Raw genomic sequence first — 19,982 nt, forward strand, 5'->3', positions numbered from 1 at the left:
TGGGTCAAAATGTCCTCAGGAGATACTGAGAACCTCTGCTGAGTTTGAGGAGGAGAATGGGGAGGAGGAGGAAGAGAAGAAGGAGGAGAGGATTTGAGGCCAGGTTTGCCGTTTAAAGAGGAATGATTCCGTTTGGAGCTGCAGCAGCAGGAGACACATGCTAGTTCTAAGAAAAGAAGCCTGAGGGGTGGCCAAGAACAGGGAACAGCAAACTAGTGGAGGGTAGAAAATTGTCTAAGGTCAGGTGGAAGGTGGGCAGGAACCAGGCCCAGGCACTTGTTCTGAGGGGAAGGGGACTAGGCAACAACACAGAGAGCCTTGTTATTGTTCTAGGAGGAGCTGACTGTTTATTGGTTGGAGCCAATGTGTTCAGGGCACATTGACTTTCCAGGACAAGCAGATAGGTCCACACTCTGGCACATGCCTTTAAGCCTCTGCTCCGGACATAAGAACACAATGGTTCTGAGCACTAGCCAATGCTCACATGCTCCAGGCATCTGACCATGGAGTGCCCTGAGTCTTAAGTTTGTGATTTGATGAGCAACAAGACAGAGGATGAAGACAGTAGAAGAATGGATCAGGATTTAGGATTGAAAGAGAGTTAGGTTTTGTTGTTTCATTATATTTATTTGCTTCTGTTAATTTGGAACCCCAGAATTAGAAAGATTCTGGAATGGCCCTGGTTTGTGACCCAGCATGAGAACATCTACTCAAACAAAGGCGAGAGAAGAGAGACAGGTCTAGCTGTAGCAGGGGTTGATGAGACAGAGAGGCCCCCAGAGATGACTGAGAGTCAATAGAAGCTATTCCTGACCAAGAATATTCTAAAGAGCTATTTAGAATGGTCTTCTTGGAGAAACGAAGGGAGGAGCCTTATTATTCAAGTCAACATTTTAAAAGTTTTTACATTGATTGATTGACTGATATGCGTATATGTCTGTGTGTGTTTGTGTGTGTGTGTGTGATAGCACATATGTGGCAATCAACTAACAGGTATTGGTTCTCTCCTTCCACATGTGGGTTCCAAGTGACAACTCTGGTTGCCAGGTTTATAGCAAGTGCCTTTACCTTCTGAGCCATCTTCCGAGCTCCCAATCCAACATTTTAAGACTATTAATTTTTTTAAAAAATATTTTTTTATTCTTTGGAAATTGTCTACATTTATACAGTGTGCATTGCTTTTATATATCCAACACAACCTCCCTCCAGCTCCTCCATACCCCCCCAACTTTGTATCTTTTTCTAATAAACTGTTATTAATAACCCACTGCCTATATGTACATGGTGTGTGGCCATCCACTGGAGCATGGACAACCTACAAATGGTCATGTCCCCAGAAGAGTGTGGCTCTCACTCCCTTAGCAGCTATCAACTGCCAGTAGAGCTCCTTATGTAAGAGTGGGGCCTCAGGGCCACATCTATGCAGGAATCCTGGCTGGCTTGATCTTGTGGTGGTCTTATGCAGGCGACAGCCTCTGTGGGTTGATGTGTACAGAGACCATGTCATATCCAGAAGGCTGCACGGCACGGCTTTCTTCCCCACTCTTTCTGCCCTTTCTTCTGTGATGTTTCCTGAGCCCTGCCTCAATGGTGGGAGGATAACATAGATGACTTATTCATAAGTGAGCACTCACTTGTTACTTGGTGCTCTGACCAGTTATGAGTCTCTGTATTAAGCCATACATATTACAAATAGAGGCCTTGGTGGGGGATTATGTATCCTTAATTTTGGCTAACCCATTTTCTACACTCCTTCTCCTCAATCTTTCTTTTCCTACTCAAACCTTTTCCTCAAGGTGTTTCTCCTGTCTACTTGCGTGACACCTGTTTTCTAATCTACACTAACTGAATTTTTTTCCTGCATTATATGATTGTAGTTTTCCATATAGTTTTTTCACACACCCTTCATTTTGGTTAAGCCTTTGGCCACTGTCTCACTTCCTCACCCCTCACCATACTTGGACCTTGTCATGGACCTCCTAGTGTTCCTACTTCTTACTTTCATTTACTCTGTAATTTACCATTTCTTCTCCCGTGAAGTGTCCACCCAGTGGCCTGTTTCTAGCTTCCTGGCTTCCCTATGTTCTACTGGAGGTTAAACACAAAGCAAAAGACTTGAAGCTAGGATCTGCATATGTGAGAGAGAGCATGTGATTGTGGCCTTTTGGGCCTAGGTGAGAGCTCCCTCAAAATTAGACAGTGCTATTTTTAGATTTTTCTGTTGCTATAACTGAATGATACAGAGTAAGTAATTTATAAAGAATCAAAGTTTTCTCTGATCACAGTTCTGAAGGCTGGAAGTCCAATGTTGAAGAACCATAACTAATAAAGTCCTTCTTGCTGGTAGGGATGCTGTAGAACCCCGATATTGTGCAAAGATTACATAGTGAGATGGAGGAAGAAGTGCTACCTGGGATTTCTCTTCTTGTACACAGTCACTAAACCTGTTATGGGGGGGGGCAGTTCTCCTAACTCTGACTAATCCTAACTGTCTTCAATATTATTACCATGTGGCTTTGAGGGTTAGGTTTCAGCCTGAGTTTGGTAGGAGACATAGAAGGTGACATTAGTATTAGAAACAGCCCATCATTGAGTTAGCTTGATAGGAATAGATGCAGACTCCTTAAGGATAAAACTTTCAAAATGTAGCTCATAAGCCCTAAGATCTATATTAAAGCAGGCCTTTTATTATTATTGAGGGTTATTTTTGGGTGTGGTACTGAAAACCAAACCTATGTTCTCATTCTTCCTCTGAGCTATATACCTCGGTTCTGAAAAAAAAAAAAAGTCTTAGGAGTTTCCCCTCAAAAGCATAATTACTCCTGCATTAAAAACTAAATCAGGTTACATATGGCACGGTACTCATGGCAATGGAACTGTGTCATTACAAGAGAAACTTTGTCTTTGTCATTTTAGCTTTGTTGATGCAAATTAATGTTTGCTTGTTTTGATGCAAAAGGATAAAAATGACCACTTTTTCATTCTCTCTAACTTTAAATTTCATCCATGAGAGTATCCTAGGGCATTTATAGAGCTCTTCTTGTATGCAAGTCTTTGTGGTCAACATTTCACAGGAAAGGCCCTCAAGGAAAATGCTTCTTGCTTCAGACTGGGTCACAGTTCTTTCTGTGACCCAAACCCTGAGACAAACTTCCAGGTCACCCTGTCACAGCCAGCCCCTGTCTGGGGATTCAGCCAGGCATAGACAGGTTCCACCCACATCTCATGTTCTCTTAGAAGGAGAAGCAAGAGATGGCCATTGGAATAAATGCAGGGCAATTGGAATAAAAGGAACCAGACTTTCTTGGCTAGATGCAGGAGTGTGGGTGTCAGGGTGTGGGGGACATGGCCTGGGAGGCAATACCTGAGCAGATGGTGAGAAGGTACATCAGAGACCTAGAGAGTGTCCTGTGGGATTGGCCTTCTCCACACCTGCCTGTGGCTTGTATTGTGTCTACTGCAGCTTTGCAGTGGCTGTTTTTCATCTGTGTGACTGCATGCTGCACTGAGCCCTGAAGAAACAGACCAGGCTTTTGAGCCAGACCAACCAAAAACTGATTCCAGCCTCTGAAATTTTCTAGTTGTGCCATCTTGGGCAAGGTGCTCAACCTTTTTCAAGCTTTAGCTCTCCCAATTTGTCAAAAGAGAAAAATGGTAGTAGTTGCCTTAAAGGTTTAAATGGGTACATGGAAGGGACTTTGAATAGTATCAAGTAAATGAAAGATGTTTTCATGAATGCTGTTGTTAGATACTGCAAAAAGCTGGGCTTTGTCGTTCACCTTTGTCTGCAGTGCTTGGTAGAGGCTGGATTCTAACTAGATATTCCATGTGTGTGGATATTCCATGGATGCAAAGCTAGGGAGGAACTGGAGGCAATACCACAGGCTCAAGCATAGGCTCAGAGTGCCATGAATCCAAACATGGTGCTGCGATCCATTGGGTAGCCATGAGTCTTCAGAAGTTCCTACTAGGTGTCTCCATCCTTTTGGGACTGCCATACAATGTGGCCGTATACAAAATTCAGGGTTGAGAACTACACAGTTGACTTACAGGAAAAAAAATCCAAACAGAAATCTCATGAAGTTTTGAGCAAGTTTACAGTTTTGTGCTGGGCTGGACTCATAGCTATCCTGGTGTGCATGTAGCCTACAGGCTGCAAGTTGGAGAGTGGGATGAATGCTGGCTCCAAAGTCCAGTCACATGCCAGATGTCCTGGCCCAGCAGTTGTCATTCTTATGAACACCCAGAGGTACAAATGGCCACTCCTCTCTGAAATGACTCCTGGTTTCTGAATCATAAGTTGAAACACTTTTTGTGGGCCCTGTGCCCAGCTGGAGAACATGAGATTGCCATCATTGACACAGGGCTTGGAATGCTGGGCCATCTAGTCTTCCTAGAGTAGCTGAAAGTTGGGGCTTATGAGGGAAATATCTTGATTGTTAAATATTGGAAAGTGTTCAGACTTTCTAGAATCACCAAGTGGCCAAAAAAAATATTCTTGCAGGCCAGAGAAGCTGCTGCTTGGAGGTCTTGCCTAAGGCAGTATTTTACTGAGGAGTAGTTTTAGCCCTCCATGACATTTGGCAATGTCTAGAAATGATTGTGGTGCTCACAACTTTAGGCTAAGGGTAGGGATTACTAATAGGAAGAGGCAGGTAGGCTACCCAACATCTTGCCACCCATTCATAGGCTATTGCCCTAAACAAAGTTGTCCCTAAGGAAGTTTAACCTTGAAACTGTTAAGCTGTTGGGAAAAAAGAGGCCAGGGATACCTGCTTTATGGTGGCTGGCTAGCCTCAGTTTACTGTCAGATTGTCAGAAAGGCAAGACTAATGGGATGTTTGAATCTTCTTTAGTCCAACCTTGTGTGTGAAGGAATGTCCTTTGCAGGCATGCAAATATTCAAAAAATGTGGACAGCGAGGGCCAGTATGTTGTCACTGAGTCTCCAAGGTCTGGGTGTGGTGGCTTATTGAAGATTGTCTTGGTTTTGGCCTCCTGTCCCTGGTGGAATGTTTGGTTTGGGTTCATTACTCAGTAGTATTTGGAACTGTAATTGGGACTATTTCCCTTCTCCAACCAAAAGAAAAAAAGCTAACAATAATAAAGATGCTTTGAAGGCTGCTGGCCAAGCATCAGCTCTGTGGCTGCTTGGGGGAGGTGCCCAGGAGTTGAGACTCAGCAGGTTCCATATGGTGGCTTACAGTTCTCTTGAAAAATTACAAGAACATGCCTCTGGCCCCACCCCATCAGTCCATGCTCTATGTACATGTACTTCTTCCTGAGGCATGACCCTGAGCATCCTATCCTCCCACTCGAAAGCCTTCAGTGGCTCCCACTTCTGCTCTGAATGAAGCCATAGCTCCATCAGCCTTCATGATAAGACCCAACCTAGGCAAAAAGAGGTAGATTTAGAGACCTGGTTCTGTAGTGAGGTTGTCTTATTCTAGGAATTGGTGATGGAAGATGAGGCTGTGTACATTAGGGGGCTCTGGCTATAAGTAACAGGAGACTATAGATTAACATATCTTAAGCAACAAAGCCACAAAATGTAGATAGAGACTAGCTCAAAGTTTTAGGATCAATCAGGGTTCAGAAAGTAATGAAAGGAACCAGGTTCCTTTTACTCTGCCCTCCTAAGGCAACATCCTCTTTCTGTCTCTAGATGCCCACTGGTGCCAACAGGGGTTGTGCGGAGTTTTGCTCATACTCTACAGAGGGCCTAAAACCTTCTCCTACATCATGCATGTCCTACTTCTTTGTCTAGTTAAGTCAGCCCAGGACTATATCAGCACAAAGAACAGTCCACCATGTAGGGTGAGGGTGTGAGAAGTTCACTGGAAGGACTGAGCTAGAGGAACAAATGGTTCTACTAGGAAGTAGGGAGAATAGAGGTGGGTGATGGAGAGTGAACCCCCAGTCCCTGCTATGAGGGGTAAAGGATATGGTGATAGATTGAATTGAGGAGGAAGGACAATAAGAAGTTCACCAGGTTTATAAAGTCTATGAAGTTTCATTTTGACAGCCCTGGAAGATATTAACCCACACTTCAGAATCAAGGGGCTGGGAGTAACTGTGCTACTTTTGCGCAATTTGCATTTGAAAGGACAACCAGACCATTTCTACGCACTGACATGTGTTCTTCTGTATTCCAGAGCAAAGAAATTGGCCTGCAGATGCATGAGGAGCTGCTGAAGGTGACCAATGAGCTCTACACAGTAAGTTCTGCCCAGGAACATTGCTAATTGTTTGGGCCTCTTGTCTCTTTAGGAGGTAGGGTAGAATTTGGAGTGACATGGGTTATCATGAAAGCATGCAATGACTCATGACCCCAACTCCTGATTCCTTATGTTTGGAATGGGTCTTGGGCGTGTTTATTAAGTTAAAGTGTGTGAGAGAGTAACATGATCTGCCAGATATGGGATGTGTTCCGAGCACAAAGGTCCTGAAGTGGGGGGTGGAAGAACATGGTGTGAAGTCTCCAGAGGGCAGGAACGTAGACTGTGGTGCTTGGTGACTGTGGCCTTAGACAGGCACATGTTTTGCTTAGATCCCTTTGTCTTTGTCTGTTATTCTCCTGCTCTGAGAAGAACTCAAAGGTAAATGGTGAGCATGCCTGACTGTTTCTAGTGGAGAACAACCCAGTTTAGACCTTGCTCCCTGCTTTGGGACCTTGGCTTGAGATAGACATTAGCACTGAGGAAGGCAGTGGGATGGAAAGCATTCTGTCTAGGCTGTAGGGCAAGAACAGACTTTGGCTTCCTTGGTGAGAATGTGGAAAGCCCTGTAGATGGCCTTGGGGTACTGTAGAGGGTAGGCTCACAGGTAAAGTACCAGGTAGAACTGTTATGTTTGATGTAGTGTAGAGGTTCTTTATAAAAGTCCTAATTTAATGTGTAAACAAGTGTAGGCTGTATGAAACCCTTTCTCTCTGTTATTACTATCTGTATATTTATATACCGGGTTCCTCAGGGGCTGGTCCAGGGCCTGTACTTCAGGTGGAAGGTCCAGTGTAGACCCCAGCAGCGGTGGGGGGGGAGGAACTAGAATAAGACTTTTTTTTTAACTGATGTGAAATAGGGGGAGAGTGCCTTGGTGAAAGAGGATTACAAGTTTGAAGCCTGCACGGGCTTATAGAGTATGGACAAAGCCAGGGCAACCTGGTGAGATCTTGTCTTGTAATATGTATTATATAGTAATATATACGTTCTATAATATAAAACATTATAATAATAAAAGTAAAGAGAGGCCTGGGTATGTAGCTCAGTAGTAGAGCTGATGCCCAGTATGCTCAAGGCCCTAGGTTCACCCTAGTACCACAGAGAAAAGAGGTGAAGAGAAGGCAGACTCTCTGAAGTCAGAATCTGGATCAAATCTAATTTTCAAGTGGAAAGCATAGTGAAATCCTCCCCCAGTCTCTAGGGATTGGTTCCCAAATGCCTCATGGACACGGGGATTCTGCAGATACTCAGGTCTCTTGTCTAAAGTGGTGTCATGTCACACATCCTCCCAGGTACTTTAAACCATCCCTAAACTGCTTACTGTGGCAGATACAGCATCAGTCATGATCCCACCTGAGTTATACTCATCTTTTCCAAACCCTAACACCTTCAGATATATGCTACCTCTAGGCTGTGAGTCCCCTTGTAGCCTTATAAAAACCTCGTGTCTTTATTGTCTGCGCCTGTTCCCTTGTTGCAGTGTGACTTCTCTGGAGTCAGGTGTGGGCTGATGAGTAACGCTGCACTAGCTACTCAGCAAGCGTGTGGCATTGACACCATCACTTCACCTCTCAGTTCTGTCTGTGAAAACTAGGGCTGATCATTTTCCTGTGGCTTGTTGACTGAACAGGACTGGGTAGTGTCAGAGACTGAGAGGATAATGCATCTCTGTGTCCCTCATGGTACTGGTGTCCTGAACACAGCAGGATCTGTGTGGATAGCTGCCTATTCTGTCTACAGGTTAGGGCAGCTGGACAGAAACACTATTGTTATTAGGCATGCAAGTAGGCGCTGGCTTACCCCATGACAAGCCTTTTGCTGTCATGCTGTGCTCACGGTGGCTTACTGGTGGTACTCTAGGAGCTGGTAGAAAGGAAGAGTCCTATGCCTCCCAGCTCTCTCTTCTTTTGGTGTATGCGAAGGAGAGGGGATCTCAGGTTCCAACAATAAATGCCCCATTATTACTAACTGTGGCCCTTTATATCCATAGTTCCTGTATCCATGAGTCTGAAGTACCCCCCGGAAGGCTCATATGCTAACGGCTTGGTCCACCTATGCAGCTTTATTTGATGATATTATTGGGAGGTAGAAGAGGAAGGGCCTGATTGCAGGAAGTAGGCCACTAAGGATATGTCTTTGAAAGGTGTCTTGCCCCTAGCCCCTTCCTGTCTGTCTTTCTCTGCTACCTGGTTCCAAGAGGTGAGCCATTTTGCTTTGACCTACATTCTTGGTCCATGATGCTTTGCCTCACTACAAACTCCCAGCAGGGAAATCAGCTGAGCACAGATTGAAATCTCTGAAACCATGGACCAAAATTAATTTTTCTTCCTTTAATTTCTCTTAAGCACTTGCTACTGTGACAAAAAGCTAACTAACACATATAGGCTCAACCAACCTTGGGTCAAAAATATTTTTTAAAATATTGTGCATTACATTCAGAAATACATGCAGAGTTCTTGCTATTTCCTAAGCACCATGACACAGTATAAGGCCCATTTATACGGTGTAGCATTGTGTTAGGTGCTATGAGGAATCTCAAGATGATACAGTAGGGAGGAAAATGTGTTGGTTCTTTATAATCACTGCACCATTTTATATGAGCCTTGAACATTCATGGAGCTTGGTATCTGGATATGTTTATGAGGGTGTGTCCTGAAGCCTTCACCATAGATACTGTAGGAGGACCACAGCTACTTAGAAATATAGTGTAATCCCCAAAATCAGAGCTTTCCATTGTAGCATCAGAGAAATTTTGCTGTCCGAGAACTAGGAATGTTTTAGAGTTGGTCTCTGTCAGCATCTTGCTCAGTCTTGATGCTCCCATGGTACTGGTTGAAGCAAAGGAATGGGAAAGTGCTGTGTAGACAGTGAAGGCCATGGATTCTGCCGGCAAGGCGTGTTAGATCCGAGCATACAGACAGTCTGGAGACAGAATGTGAGGCAGAGCCTGGGGCTTGCTCAACTGTTTCTTAACAAATTGCCTCCAAACTCAATGGCTTCAAACCTACCATGTTATTTGCTTGCGAGTCTGTGGATTGGCAATTTGAGCTAGGGTCAGCTGTAGCCAGTCATGTGGTGGCAGTTTTCTGGATGATTAAGAAAAAGAAACCTAAAGTGAGTGGACCCCAGTACCCAAACTTCTGCTATTAACCCTGGGTCACGAGACAGAAAAAGAAAACTCCCTTTTTCCTGAAGTCACAGTGCTAAAGCCTTGCCTAGGCAATGTCTAGCTGTCCATCACAGCCACCTGGGGGCATTGTGAACCTCCTGGACTTCACTGCTACAAGTTTCTACTTAACATCCCTGATATACGCATCTTCCTAGCTCCCTTTGTTCCACAGCCCTGGTCTCACAGGCATAGTAACTAAGGAATGAGTAAGGTAGCAAAGGGACTATGCAGTCAGCCTCATTCTTTTCTTCTCAACGTCCTACGGAAAAAGTGGTCCTACAACTAGGGTCCCTAATGAGGGTAATGATGGTTATCAATTCTATCATCTGTTTGTCAGCCTCCTCCGCCCCGTTCTCTGAACTCCCATCAGCTGTCCACATTATAGTCTTTGATCACATATTGACTCGGAAAAAAGAAGAACACAGAGTGACATTGTGGTCCATGGTACAATCCTTCCATAGAAACAAAAACAAAGCAAACAGCAAACTTCAGCTAGAATTATGTTTAGTTTTTCATTATATTTCTAGGTCATGAGATACAGCTGTTATTTTGGTAACTGACTGGTACTCTGGTTGGCTGCTGGGCCTGCCTTGCAAACTCAGGCTGCAGGAGGAGCCCTGTTTCTTTGTTGAGAACAGAATGGAGAGGGCTTCAGGTATCCACACCAAGCAGAAGCTAGTAACCGATAGACACTGAAACCAGAGTAATGAATATGCTATACCTTATGCAAATTGATTTGGTTGTGGGCCAAGCTTGGGGGTATGAAATCTACTCTGGGTCTTCAGGAAATACTTGTAATGATGCCTCTCTCCTGAAGGCCATGTTCAAGTTTGGGGTAGTGGAGAAGGCCTCTGTACTTGAGTTCTAGTCCCAGCTCTACCCAGGCTCTCTGTGTATCTTTCTTTTTATTTTACTTGTGTATATATGTGTGTGTGTGTGTTTGTGTTTGTGTGACGGTACATGTGTATGTGCATGCACACGTGCGTGTACACACATAGGGGCCAGAAAACAACCTCTGGTATTAATCCTCGGGCACCATCCACCTTTTTAAAAAAAAAAATACAGACTCTTTCACTAGCCTGGAACTCACCAAGGAGGCTAGGCTGGCCGGCCAGAGAGCACCTTCTATCTTCTAGAATGACATTTAAATACAACTCTCATAGTTTTTACTTGCTATTAGAGCCTCTAGTTCACTTAATACTTTTCTCTAAATTGTCCAAATCTAGCCCCCTTCTCTCTCTCTTTTTTTTTAAATTCTCCCCATCCTAATTAATTAGTAGAAAAGCAGTCAATGCACTGGCAAAAACACAGACTTTAGAGGCCCTGTCTAAAGCCCTGTCAGGAGAGCCCCTGATTGCTCTTCCCAGGAACACATGGTTAGTTCCAGGTCTTCATCTAGAGATGGATGAGGAGCTCAACGTCTACAGAGGATATCTCAGAGCCTGGTGAGCGTTAGTGTGTCTTTGTAGAAGAACAAAGCTATGTGTTTTTCCTGCACGGCTCTGTATCTGTTCTCTCTCCTCCAGTCTCCCTAGCCACTGGGCCAGCTTGAGCCCTGAGAATGTTGTGCTTGAGAAAGTGCCACCACCTTCTCTTTCCTCCCCTCCTCCAGGCCAGCTGTCTGTCACACACATGGCAGCCTTCCCTGGAAGACATTCACTTTTAAAAAGTGTGTGTGTGTTGGGTCCTGGGGAGGGGGGGGAACGGCTCAGTGGTTAAGTGCTTGCTATGCAAGCTTGAGTATCAGAGTAATGTAATGCTTGGGTGAATGTGGTGACCCACCTGTTTATACCAGTGTCAGAAGGTGGAAACAGGATCACCAGAGCAAGCTCGCTAGCAAGACTAGCTCTACCAGAGAGCTCTGGGTTTGATTAAGAGTCCTTGCCTCATTGACTAAATGGAGTAGTGAGGGAGGATGATTGCTAATATCGACCTCAGGCTTCCACATGCAAATATGTATATACATACATGCACACCACACATACAAATGAAAAAAAAAAAAAACAGGCTTCTTTTTTTTTAAGTTTTGAAATTGGCAATATAGATTCTTCATAAACAACAAAAAGCCAGCAATAACTAAACTGATTCCAGAAAGAGGCATAGCAGGAAGTCTTCCATTGCATTCCCTGGCTCTCCCCCTGCCACACCATCTCAGTCACTAGGTTACAGTGTCTCGTTACTGGCGTCTCCTTCCAGGGCTAAATTTTTCAAGACAGTGCACATGTCCAAGATGCCTCCCACACCCAGTACCCGTGAGTGGGGGCTGCTGCCCCTGCCCGCTGCCTCTTCCCGCAGTCATGGCTTTTTCTCCTTCCGCATCTGGTGCTGGTCTGAATGCCTCTGAAGTACTGACTCACTTTTGTTCTCACCACGATCTTTGGAAGGAGGAAGCGTCATTACCATAATATTATGGTGGACAGTTGATCTGAGGCATTGAGGGGTCAGGTAGTCAGCTCAGAGTCACCCAGCTGGGGAGTGGCTGACCCTATGACAGAGTCCCTAGGCTCAAGCACCTACCCATGAGCTTCTGAAGGAAATATAGTAACTGGTTGTATAAATATATGGCAAATAGAGTTGTCCCTGAGTAATTACAGGGGATTGGTTCCAGGACCCCCACAGATGCCAAAATCTAAGAACATTTAATTCCTTATAGAATAAAAACCATAATATTTGCATAGAACCTACACACACCTCCATAACTTTCAAATCCTCTTGCTTATGTATGATGCCCAGTGTAACGTATACACTACACAAACAGTTGTCGTGTTCTATTCTTTAGGGGATAGCAACAAGGAAAACATCTGTCCGTGTTGAGTAGGAGTGCAAACAGTTTCTGAATGTGTTTGATCGGCAGTGGGTTGATCATGGGAAGGTGGAAACCTAGGTACAGAGGGCAGACTGGACTTCCATGGGCAGTCTTTGGAAGAGAGCATGTGGGCAGCAGAATTTAACCTGGTGTCCAAGAAGCGTTCTGTAACTGCCACAGAAGTCAGCCTCACACCGTTGCTGGGTGGCTGCAGCCAGAGACTAGCATTAAAGATGCATCAGTGTCAGATGGTGGCTTTCCCAAGTGCACCAAAAAGGTCCTGAGAGCATTGACTGGGGGTTCATAGCACACTAGGGACACTGGGAATTATCTTGTTTAATAAACAATTTCTCCATCACGTGTGGGGAAGTCCTGACCCTGCCTCGTCAACTAGACTGGATTCTTGGTCATTCCATTCCATGAAAGGAAAAGACTGGAGTTTGGGCGTTTGGAGATTTGTGTTTGTTTGTTTGCATTTCTGCCTTCATGCCACGCTGTCCACGAGGGAGCATTTGGTGAGTGGATCTAGACTCAGAGTGATGTAGCTCTGCCAGGTCACCATCTGCTAGCTGGGGTGGGGCGTGGGCGCGTGTTCATCTGAGGTGAGGTTTCTCTCTGGGTGGCCTTCTCACCTCTTCCTGCTGCCCTGTTTGATGCTTGTTTGGCTATGGATGCGCAGCTTGCTGCTTCTCTGTGTGTGGATGATGAAATGTAGCTAGACACTGAAGAGAACTCCTCTGTGGGGATCTGACACGGTGTGAGGGAATGTGAGAAGTGAGGTTGCCTGATGAAATCTTGAAGCATCAGAGAGTCGATAGAAATGAGATGGCATTTGACAGAGCAGGAGGGGGAGGGGCAGCAGCAACAAGAAACAGAGGGGAGGCAGCTGCTGGTGTGTGGGCGGAACCTGCTGCTCGGCCAGTCAGCATTATTCTTCCCTAAGCTTGGTCACTTGGGATCCTGACTGATGTGGGTAGTTGGGACCTAGAAGGGGAGGAAATCTTTGGGGACTCATTTATTGTTAAGGGACAGGAATCAACTGCAGACAGCGTTTCAGTGTTTTGTGGTGCTGTAACTAAGTGTCTGAGACTAGGTGATTTATTTAAAAGTACATGCTAATTTGGTGTGAGGTTATGGGATCCGGGAGGTCCCTGAGCATGGCATTGGCACCTAGTAAGTGCTCTCATTGCTGTGCTATCTGTGGCAGAAAACAGGAGGCCAAGAAAGAGCCACTACAGACAGCAAGAGGAACCTGAATCTGGTTTATAACAAATTCACACTTGCAGTAACCAACCTACTCCAGCAATAGCCACAGTAATCGGCTCTCAGCTCCTGACTACATCAGGAGCTAAGGTTCTAACGCCTGAACTTTGGAGGACCCATTCACACCGCAGCACCAATTATGTGAACATGACCATCTGTTGGTGGCTCAGGCGAATCTGGATCCAGGGACTTGCCTATCATTTCATGGTCCATCTCACCAGTACAGTGTGTACTTTGAGGGCAGAGGCTCTCTCTGCCATCTATACTATAATATTTTGAGGACATCAGGTATAATCCTGTAACAAAGCTGCTTGATAAATATTTAATCACTGTGAAGTGGTAGCCTTCCTTCCCCCCTCCAATATACTCACTAGCTCTAAGGCAGGAGAACTTTGCCTCAGTCCTCCTTCCTTTCTTCTTTCTTTCTCTACTTCCTTATTTTCTCTTTTCTACCCATCCACCCATCCATCCATCCATCCATCCATCCATCCATCCATCCATATGTAATCTACTCATTCACTGGGAATCCATCTCTACCCATTTATCCTTCCTTCCTTCCTAACTGGCATCTAGCTTCTTCTTTTGGTTTTGTTTTCCTGTGTGAGCTTCTCCTATCAAGTTTGCCTCCCCTTGACTTCCTACCCTCCTCCTGATACCACAGTGCCACTCTCAGTATTTCAAATAAGGTCCCCAGGGTAGCATCTAATTGGTCTGACTTAGATCATTAGCCCCCACAATCATGACCAGATTGAAATTATGTTTACCAATTGGCCAGGCCTGGGTTTCATGGCCACTGTTAGTATTGGAGGTCATGTCAGTTTCCCATGAACTCCATGGACTGAGAATAATAGAGGGGAATTTTGGGGGTTTCCTCAAAATCAGGAAACTGTTCCTAGAGGAGGACTAGATGATCCTAGGCAGAGAAAAACAACAGATGTCCACCGAGGGGATAGCAGGGGGAGGAGGGGGAGGATAAGGCAGTGGCTTTGATGACCAGTCACCTGATATTTTTCTATGCATCAGCTCTTTCTCAGCCCTGTTCAGCACCTGCTGCTCCTGGGCTAGTGATTCTTTGTCTAGAACACCAATGCATGCCTCCCCGGCCCCCACCTTGTTCATAGACAGCAGCAACTCTTTCTTCAAGGCTTGGTGTAGCTATCACTACCCAGGAAGCCTTTCTGTAGTGCCCATAATCCCACATCACAGCTCTGACTACACCCTGCAATAGTAGCTCGTAAAATTGTTCATATCTCAACCACTGTGTACATTCTGTTAGACTCTATATGTCTTATAACCTGCAGTAGGTCATTGTATATAACCTAATGTAGTACCAGGAACATAAGAAATATCTAATGACTCAGGTACAGCTTCTCCTTATCGCCAAATGATGTCATCAGATCAAAGGCAGTAGAACTAACTGTATATTCTTCATTTTCCTTCTTTCCTCTCTCGTTCATCCTTTTCCCTTCCACTTCCCACCCATTATCCTTCCACTCACCTTTCCTTCTACCCATTCATTCAACCATATTCATCTGATCTACCCATTTACACATTCACACATGCATACAGATATACAGTGACACCTGATGGCAATCTGTCTATAAAGGGAAAGAGGCAAGGTCCTATCTCGGATTTTGCATTCTAGTCAGGACAAGATAGTCTAGAGACATGAAAATGAGCAAATGAAAACAGAGATCAAGTACTATATCGATCATAAGTCACTTCAGTGGGTGATCAAACAAATTGTGGAACTTCTTTTCTTTCTTGGATGTCTTTGTAGTGGCTCATCCCAGGAGTTCACTCACACTCAAATGCTGCAGGCAGAGGTCACTGTACCTGGTGTTGGCCCTACCTGGGGATCAAAGTACAACTAGACTGCATCTTTGAGAAGATGTTTCCTGGCAGCTGATCCTCTTGATGCCCTATAAAGTATGTCTCCTTATGGATGCTGTTGACTTCCAAGTTCTCTGATTTAAATAAGAGTCATTTGTATTTAAATAGAGTCTGAAGAATTTCCACCACTTCCTTCCTTCAGGATCTGGACATTTGGAAATCTGTGAAAGGCATGTGGATATGGCAAAAGACAGCATGATTACCAGAAAAGGCCAGGTCCAGGGGTCAAAAGACCCAGCCGCCGGTCTCAGTTTCTTTGAGTGAGAAATTAATACATCAAGATTTTTACAGGACCTCCTGGCCTTTACATTCTGAGAACACAGGAATCCAGGGATAGTGTCCCAACTTGCGTGTTCCTCCGAGGTTGTTCCATAGAACCCCATGCTGGGTATCAAGTGGGTTGGAGGCCTCTGGACCACACGTACACATATGCCCTACCCTAGTGTACAGCTGCTGATGGCCAATCACTTTGCATCTCCTGTTTATAAAGTGCCTTTACCTCCCCCTGTCTGAGCATCACCAGGAGGGCATGAAGACACATCCTCTCCATAGACGCCTAGTATGCTGTACAACGGTTGAGATTCTAAGTTCTTCTGAAGCCCCATGAGCCTGAGGATCCTGTCATCCCTTTGCATGGTAGAGAAAGCTGTAGGTAGAGGGAGCTGCTACCATTTGCCCTTTAGACCCCACAGTGGGGTCTTTGAACCTTAACTCCAGTGGTACTAGTGTTTTTGACCTCAAGGAAGCTGATGGAAGTGTTTTTAGGTCCTCACCTATAATCAGAGATAAAAAAAAGTACCTTTCTCTTTTTTGGGGGAGGTGAGAAATAGTGTGATGTATGCAGTGCTTAGATCAAGGCTCAGCATGTAGAAGATGCTCAATAAACCTTAACTGCCCCTGCTGGGTTTTTTTTGTTTGTTTGGTTGGTTGGTTTGGTTTTTGGTTTTTGGTTTTTCAAGACAGGGTTTCTCTGTGAAGCCTTGGCTGTCCTGGACTAGCTTTGTAGACCAAGCTGGCCTCAAACTCAAGAGATCTTCTTGCCCCTGCCTCCCTGAGTGCTGGGCTTACAGGCATGCACCACGCTCAGTTTGCCATTGCTATTTTAATTGCCTCCAATAGTGTGCTAAGGATGGTTTGAAATGCTCCTTCAATAGAAGCAGATAATAGAAAGGTGTTTGTAAACTTTGAAGTACCAGGTACGTTTAAATACAACTCAGCATGTCTCAGTTGGCAACATTAAGCAGACTCTTCTAGGTTATTGAAGTGAAGTCTTTCCCTGCTGCCATCTGTGTTTCAGGTCCAGTTGGCTCTGGGTATCTGTCAGTTCTGTATCTGTGGAAATATTCAGAAAAAAAAATGTCTATACTGAGCATGAACAGACTTTCTCCATAATTATTCTCAGAATAGTATAGCGCGTCTCCTTACATAATAACATTTACATTCTATTAAATACTGTAAGTGACCTAGAGATGACTTAAAGTATACAGAAGCACATACTGAGACTTTGTGAAGTTATGGCACTGTTTATATAAGAGACTTGAGCATTTGCAGATTTTGGAATCCGTGGGGCGGTCTGAGAACCAACCCTTCATGAATGCCAAAGGATAACTGTAATTAAATAAAGGCAACAATTGAGGGTTCTGGTATAAATAAACTCATTTCAGAGAGGCCTCCAAATACACTCCTTGGTGGCAGCTGTCTGCTGTGTCACCCTGTGCAACTGAACTCACTGTAATCTTTGGGACTCGCAGTCAATGGGATCACAAGCAATTGGGTCCCGGGTTCTCAGGGCTCTATTTATGCATGGGAATTTTAGAAGAGTCCAAGAAGGATTCTGGGAATTTTGGCTTGTAGGGCACAGGAGGAACATTGTGTGGCTCAAGAGGAGTGAGTGAAAAAAACATGAGGTAATAGTGGGGGTGGGGGAAGAAACTGAGGCAGAGGAAAACATGGGAAGTGGGAACACGCAGCTGGGACTCAGCCCTGGCACAGTTAGACGGATGCATGTGCGGGTGTTTGAACAGAAGATCTAGCGCAGTGGTTCTCCACCTTCCCAGTGCTGTGGCCCTGTCTGTAGTACAGTTCCTCATGTTGTGGTGACCCCAACCATAAAATTATTTCATTGCTGCTTCCTAACTGTAATTTTGCTACTGTTATGAACCGTAATGCAAATGTCCAATATGCAGGATAGCTGATATGTGATCCCCGTGACAGGGTTGTCTGACTCCAAAGGAGTTGTGACCCACAGCTTGAGAACTGCTGATCTAGACACATATAGAAATGCCTCCTCCGTCCCTATGAACTGCCCAGTGCGGGTGATAGGTTGCTGCTGAGGTAAGCAGACCTTGAAAGCTGAAGTAGAAAAGTCAATGTAGCAGTCATCACTGAATCCAAGACAGGTTTGTGTCTAGATACAAGCAGCAGCAGCAACGTGACAGCAAAGCCACAGAGCAGAGTGCCTCTGAGCATAGAGGGACGGGGGAGCACCAAAGGGGAAATTAGGAACCCCAAGAAGTCTGCAATAGGTATGTCCAGCTCTTGGCTGCATGCTCTTGTTATCAACCATGGCCTACAGACCGGCGGGAACATGACTTCTTTGCTCACCTGAAAAGCTGCAGTCATGTGTTCCGACCACTAGATGTCAAACACGCACAATACTTTCTGGGCATGGGGTTTGCAAAGAGTTTACTGGAACTGGCCTACTGAAGCGGGGTGAGTTCAGTGAGCAGTGGGCATTTGCAGCTATGGGGGAAACTGCAAGTAAGCCATGTGGTGGGCTTCAGAGAAGAGTCTCCGTCAAGATCTGAGTGGAAGCGCTGACTGTGTGTCTCATTCATAGGACACTTTGCAAGTTTGGAAATGTTTCAGGATGAAACTTCAGACTCAGAATTTCCCCTGTTAGAATCATATCCTGTTTTGTTATAGAAGCTGAGTAGCAGAGTACAATTTGCTTTGTTGAAATTCTTTGTATTGCCAAGGTTGAGTGTATTCCAGGGACCACAAAGTATCTATTAGCTTATGTAACAGGGCTACTTGCAGAGCCCATTTTAAGGGCTCTTCCCCTGACTTGGGGCTAGAGATGAGGAAGGATACAAGGGTCACAGCTAGTAGGACTATAGAGGATAGCCAACATGGGCCCAGCTCACCTGTGGGCTGTAGTGGCTCTTCTTAAATTTTCTGTTTACTAGCTCATGCTTGACACTTAGTAGAGCCTCAGTGATGTGATGATGATAACAAAGAGGAGGGTGATGATGATGATGTCACTCATGACAGAGCCGGCACACCTGAGGAGCACCTTCATTTCCAGGGAAATCTGTGCAAAGGTAAAGAAATTAAGGTGAAAGTGTGATGGGAAGGAAGACAGTTATGTGGACCTTGGGGTGGAGCCCAGAACCACAGGATGTACCATGCTGAGCCATAACAGGCTATTGGTTTCTTGTACGCATGTGTCGCCAGGTTATGAAAACATACCACATGTACCACGCAGAGAGCATCAGTGCAGAAAGCAAGCTGAAGGAGGCTGAGAAGCAGGAGGAGAAACAGTTCAACAAGTCAGGAGACCTCAGCATGAACCTGCTCCGGCATGAGGACAGGCCCCAGCGCCGCAGCTCTGTGAAGAAGATTGAGAAGATGAAGGAGAAGGTGAGTGGGAGAAATGGGGCAAGGCACGACGAGGAGAGCCGTGTGCTCTGCTACTGACTTGCCTTCCCCTATGCATGAAAGATAAAGGGCCCTGCCTTAGCTCCATTTGTGCTGCTGTGAACTACTCTGACAGAAAGCCACTTAGGGAGAAAGAGCTTACCTTCACTCACACGTTCAGGTTTACAGTATATGACAACAGGGTCACCCAGGGGGCAGGCACTGAAAGTGGCTCGACATATCACATCCACAGGCAAGCGCAGAGAAAGAATGAACACACGCTCATTCGATTGCTTGCTTGCTCATGGTAAGCCAGCTTTACTCATTTAACAAAGTTCAGGACCCAGCCAAAGAAATGGTGTCACCCACACTCAGGGTTGGTTTTCCCATCCCACTTCACTCAACTAAGACAATCTCCTACAGGCATGCTCAGAGTCCATCTGAGTGTAGACAATTCCTCATCGAGACTCTTTTCCAGAATTCTTTTCATCAAGTAATTCTAGGTTGTCAGGTTAACATTTAAAGCTGTCATGGGCCTGTTGTGAAGTTGTTGTGGCCACATCAAAGACAGAGCTTCAGAATGGGTGCTACAAGGCCTTTTTGTGGGCGTGGTGGAGAGAGCTCAAGCTTTGGAGCCTGGGGTTTGTTTGTTTGTTTGTTTGCTTGTATATGTTGGGGTGCAAGTGTGTGCACATTTCTATGCAGGTGTGCCCCTCACTTGTCTGTGGACACAGACCGGAGGTTGACATCCGAGTATCTTCCTTCCTCCGTTGCTCTCTACCTTAGTCTTTGCAACAGGGCCTGTTTCTGAAGCTGTCACTGGCCAACCATCAAGCCCCCAGGAGTCTCCTAGCTCCACCCCTCCCCCAACTCTGGGGTTACAACCCTGAGTTCAATTTTCACATGGGTGCTAGGGCTCCAAACCAGTCCTTCTGCATACCCAGCTCCCACTTTACCCACTGAGCCCTCTCCCCGGCTGGCCGCCCAGCTGG

At 45.3% G+C, this 19,982-nt stretch overlaps 1 protein-coding gene across 4 annotated transcripts in view; it reads left to right on the top strand.

The window, feature by feature from the left end:
• Positions 1-19,982, top strand: part of Srgap3 (SLIT-ROBO Rho GTPase activating protein 3) — a 225,779-nt gene that overhangs the window by 150,960 nt on the left and 54,837 nt on the right. For all 4 annotated transcript variants that reach the window (XM_055628653.1, XM_055628654.1, XM_055628655.1 and 1 more), the window contains exons 4-5: positions 6,155-6,217; positions 18,808-18,993. In XM_055628653.1, coding sequence (XP_055484628.1) covers positions 6,155-6,217; positions 18,808-18,993 — 249 coding nt within the window. The remainder of the gene's footprint in view (positions 1-6,154; positions 6,218-18,807; positions 18,994-19,982) is intronic.

Source organism: Psammomys obesus, unplaced genomic scaffold (assembly GCF_907164565.1).
Source record: "Psammomys obesus unplaced genomic scaffold, mPsaObe1.curated_primary_1811, whole genome shotgun sequence".
Lineage (NCBI taxonomy): Eukaryota > Metazoa > Chordata > Mammalia > Rodentia > Muridae > Psammomys > Psammomys obesus.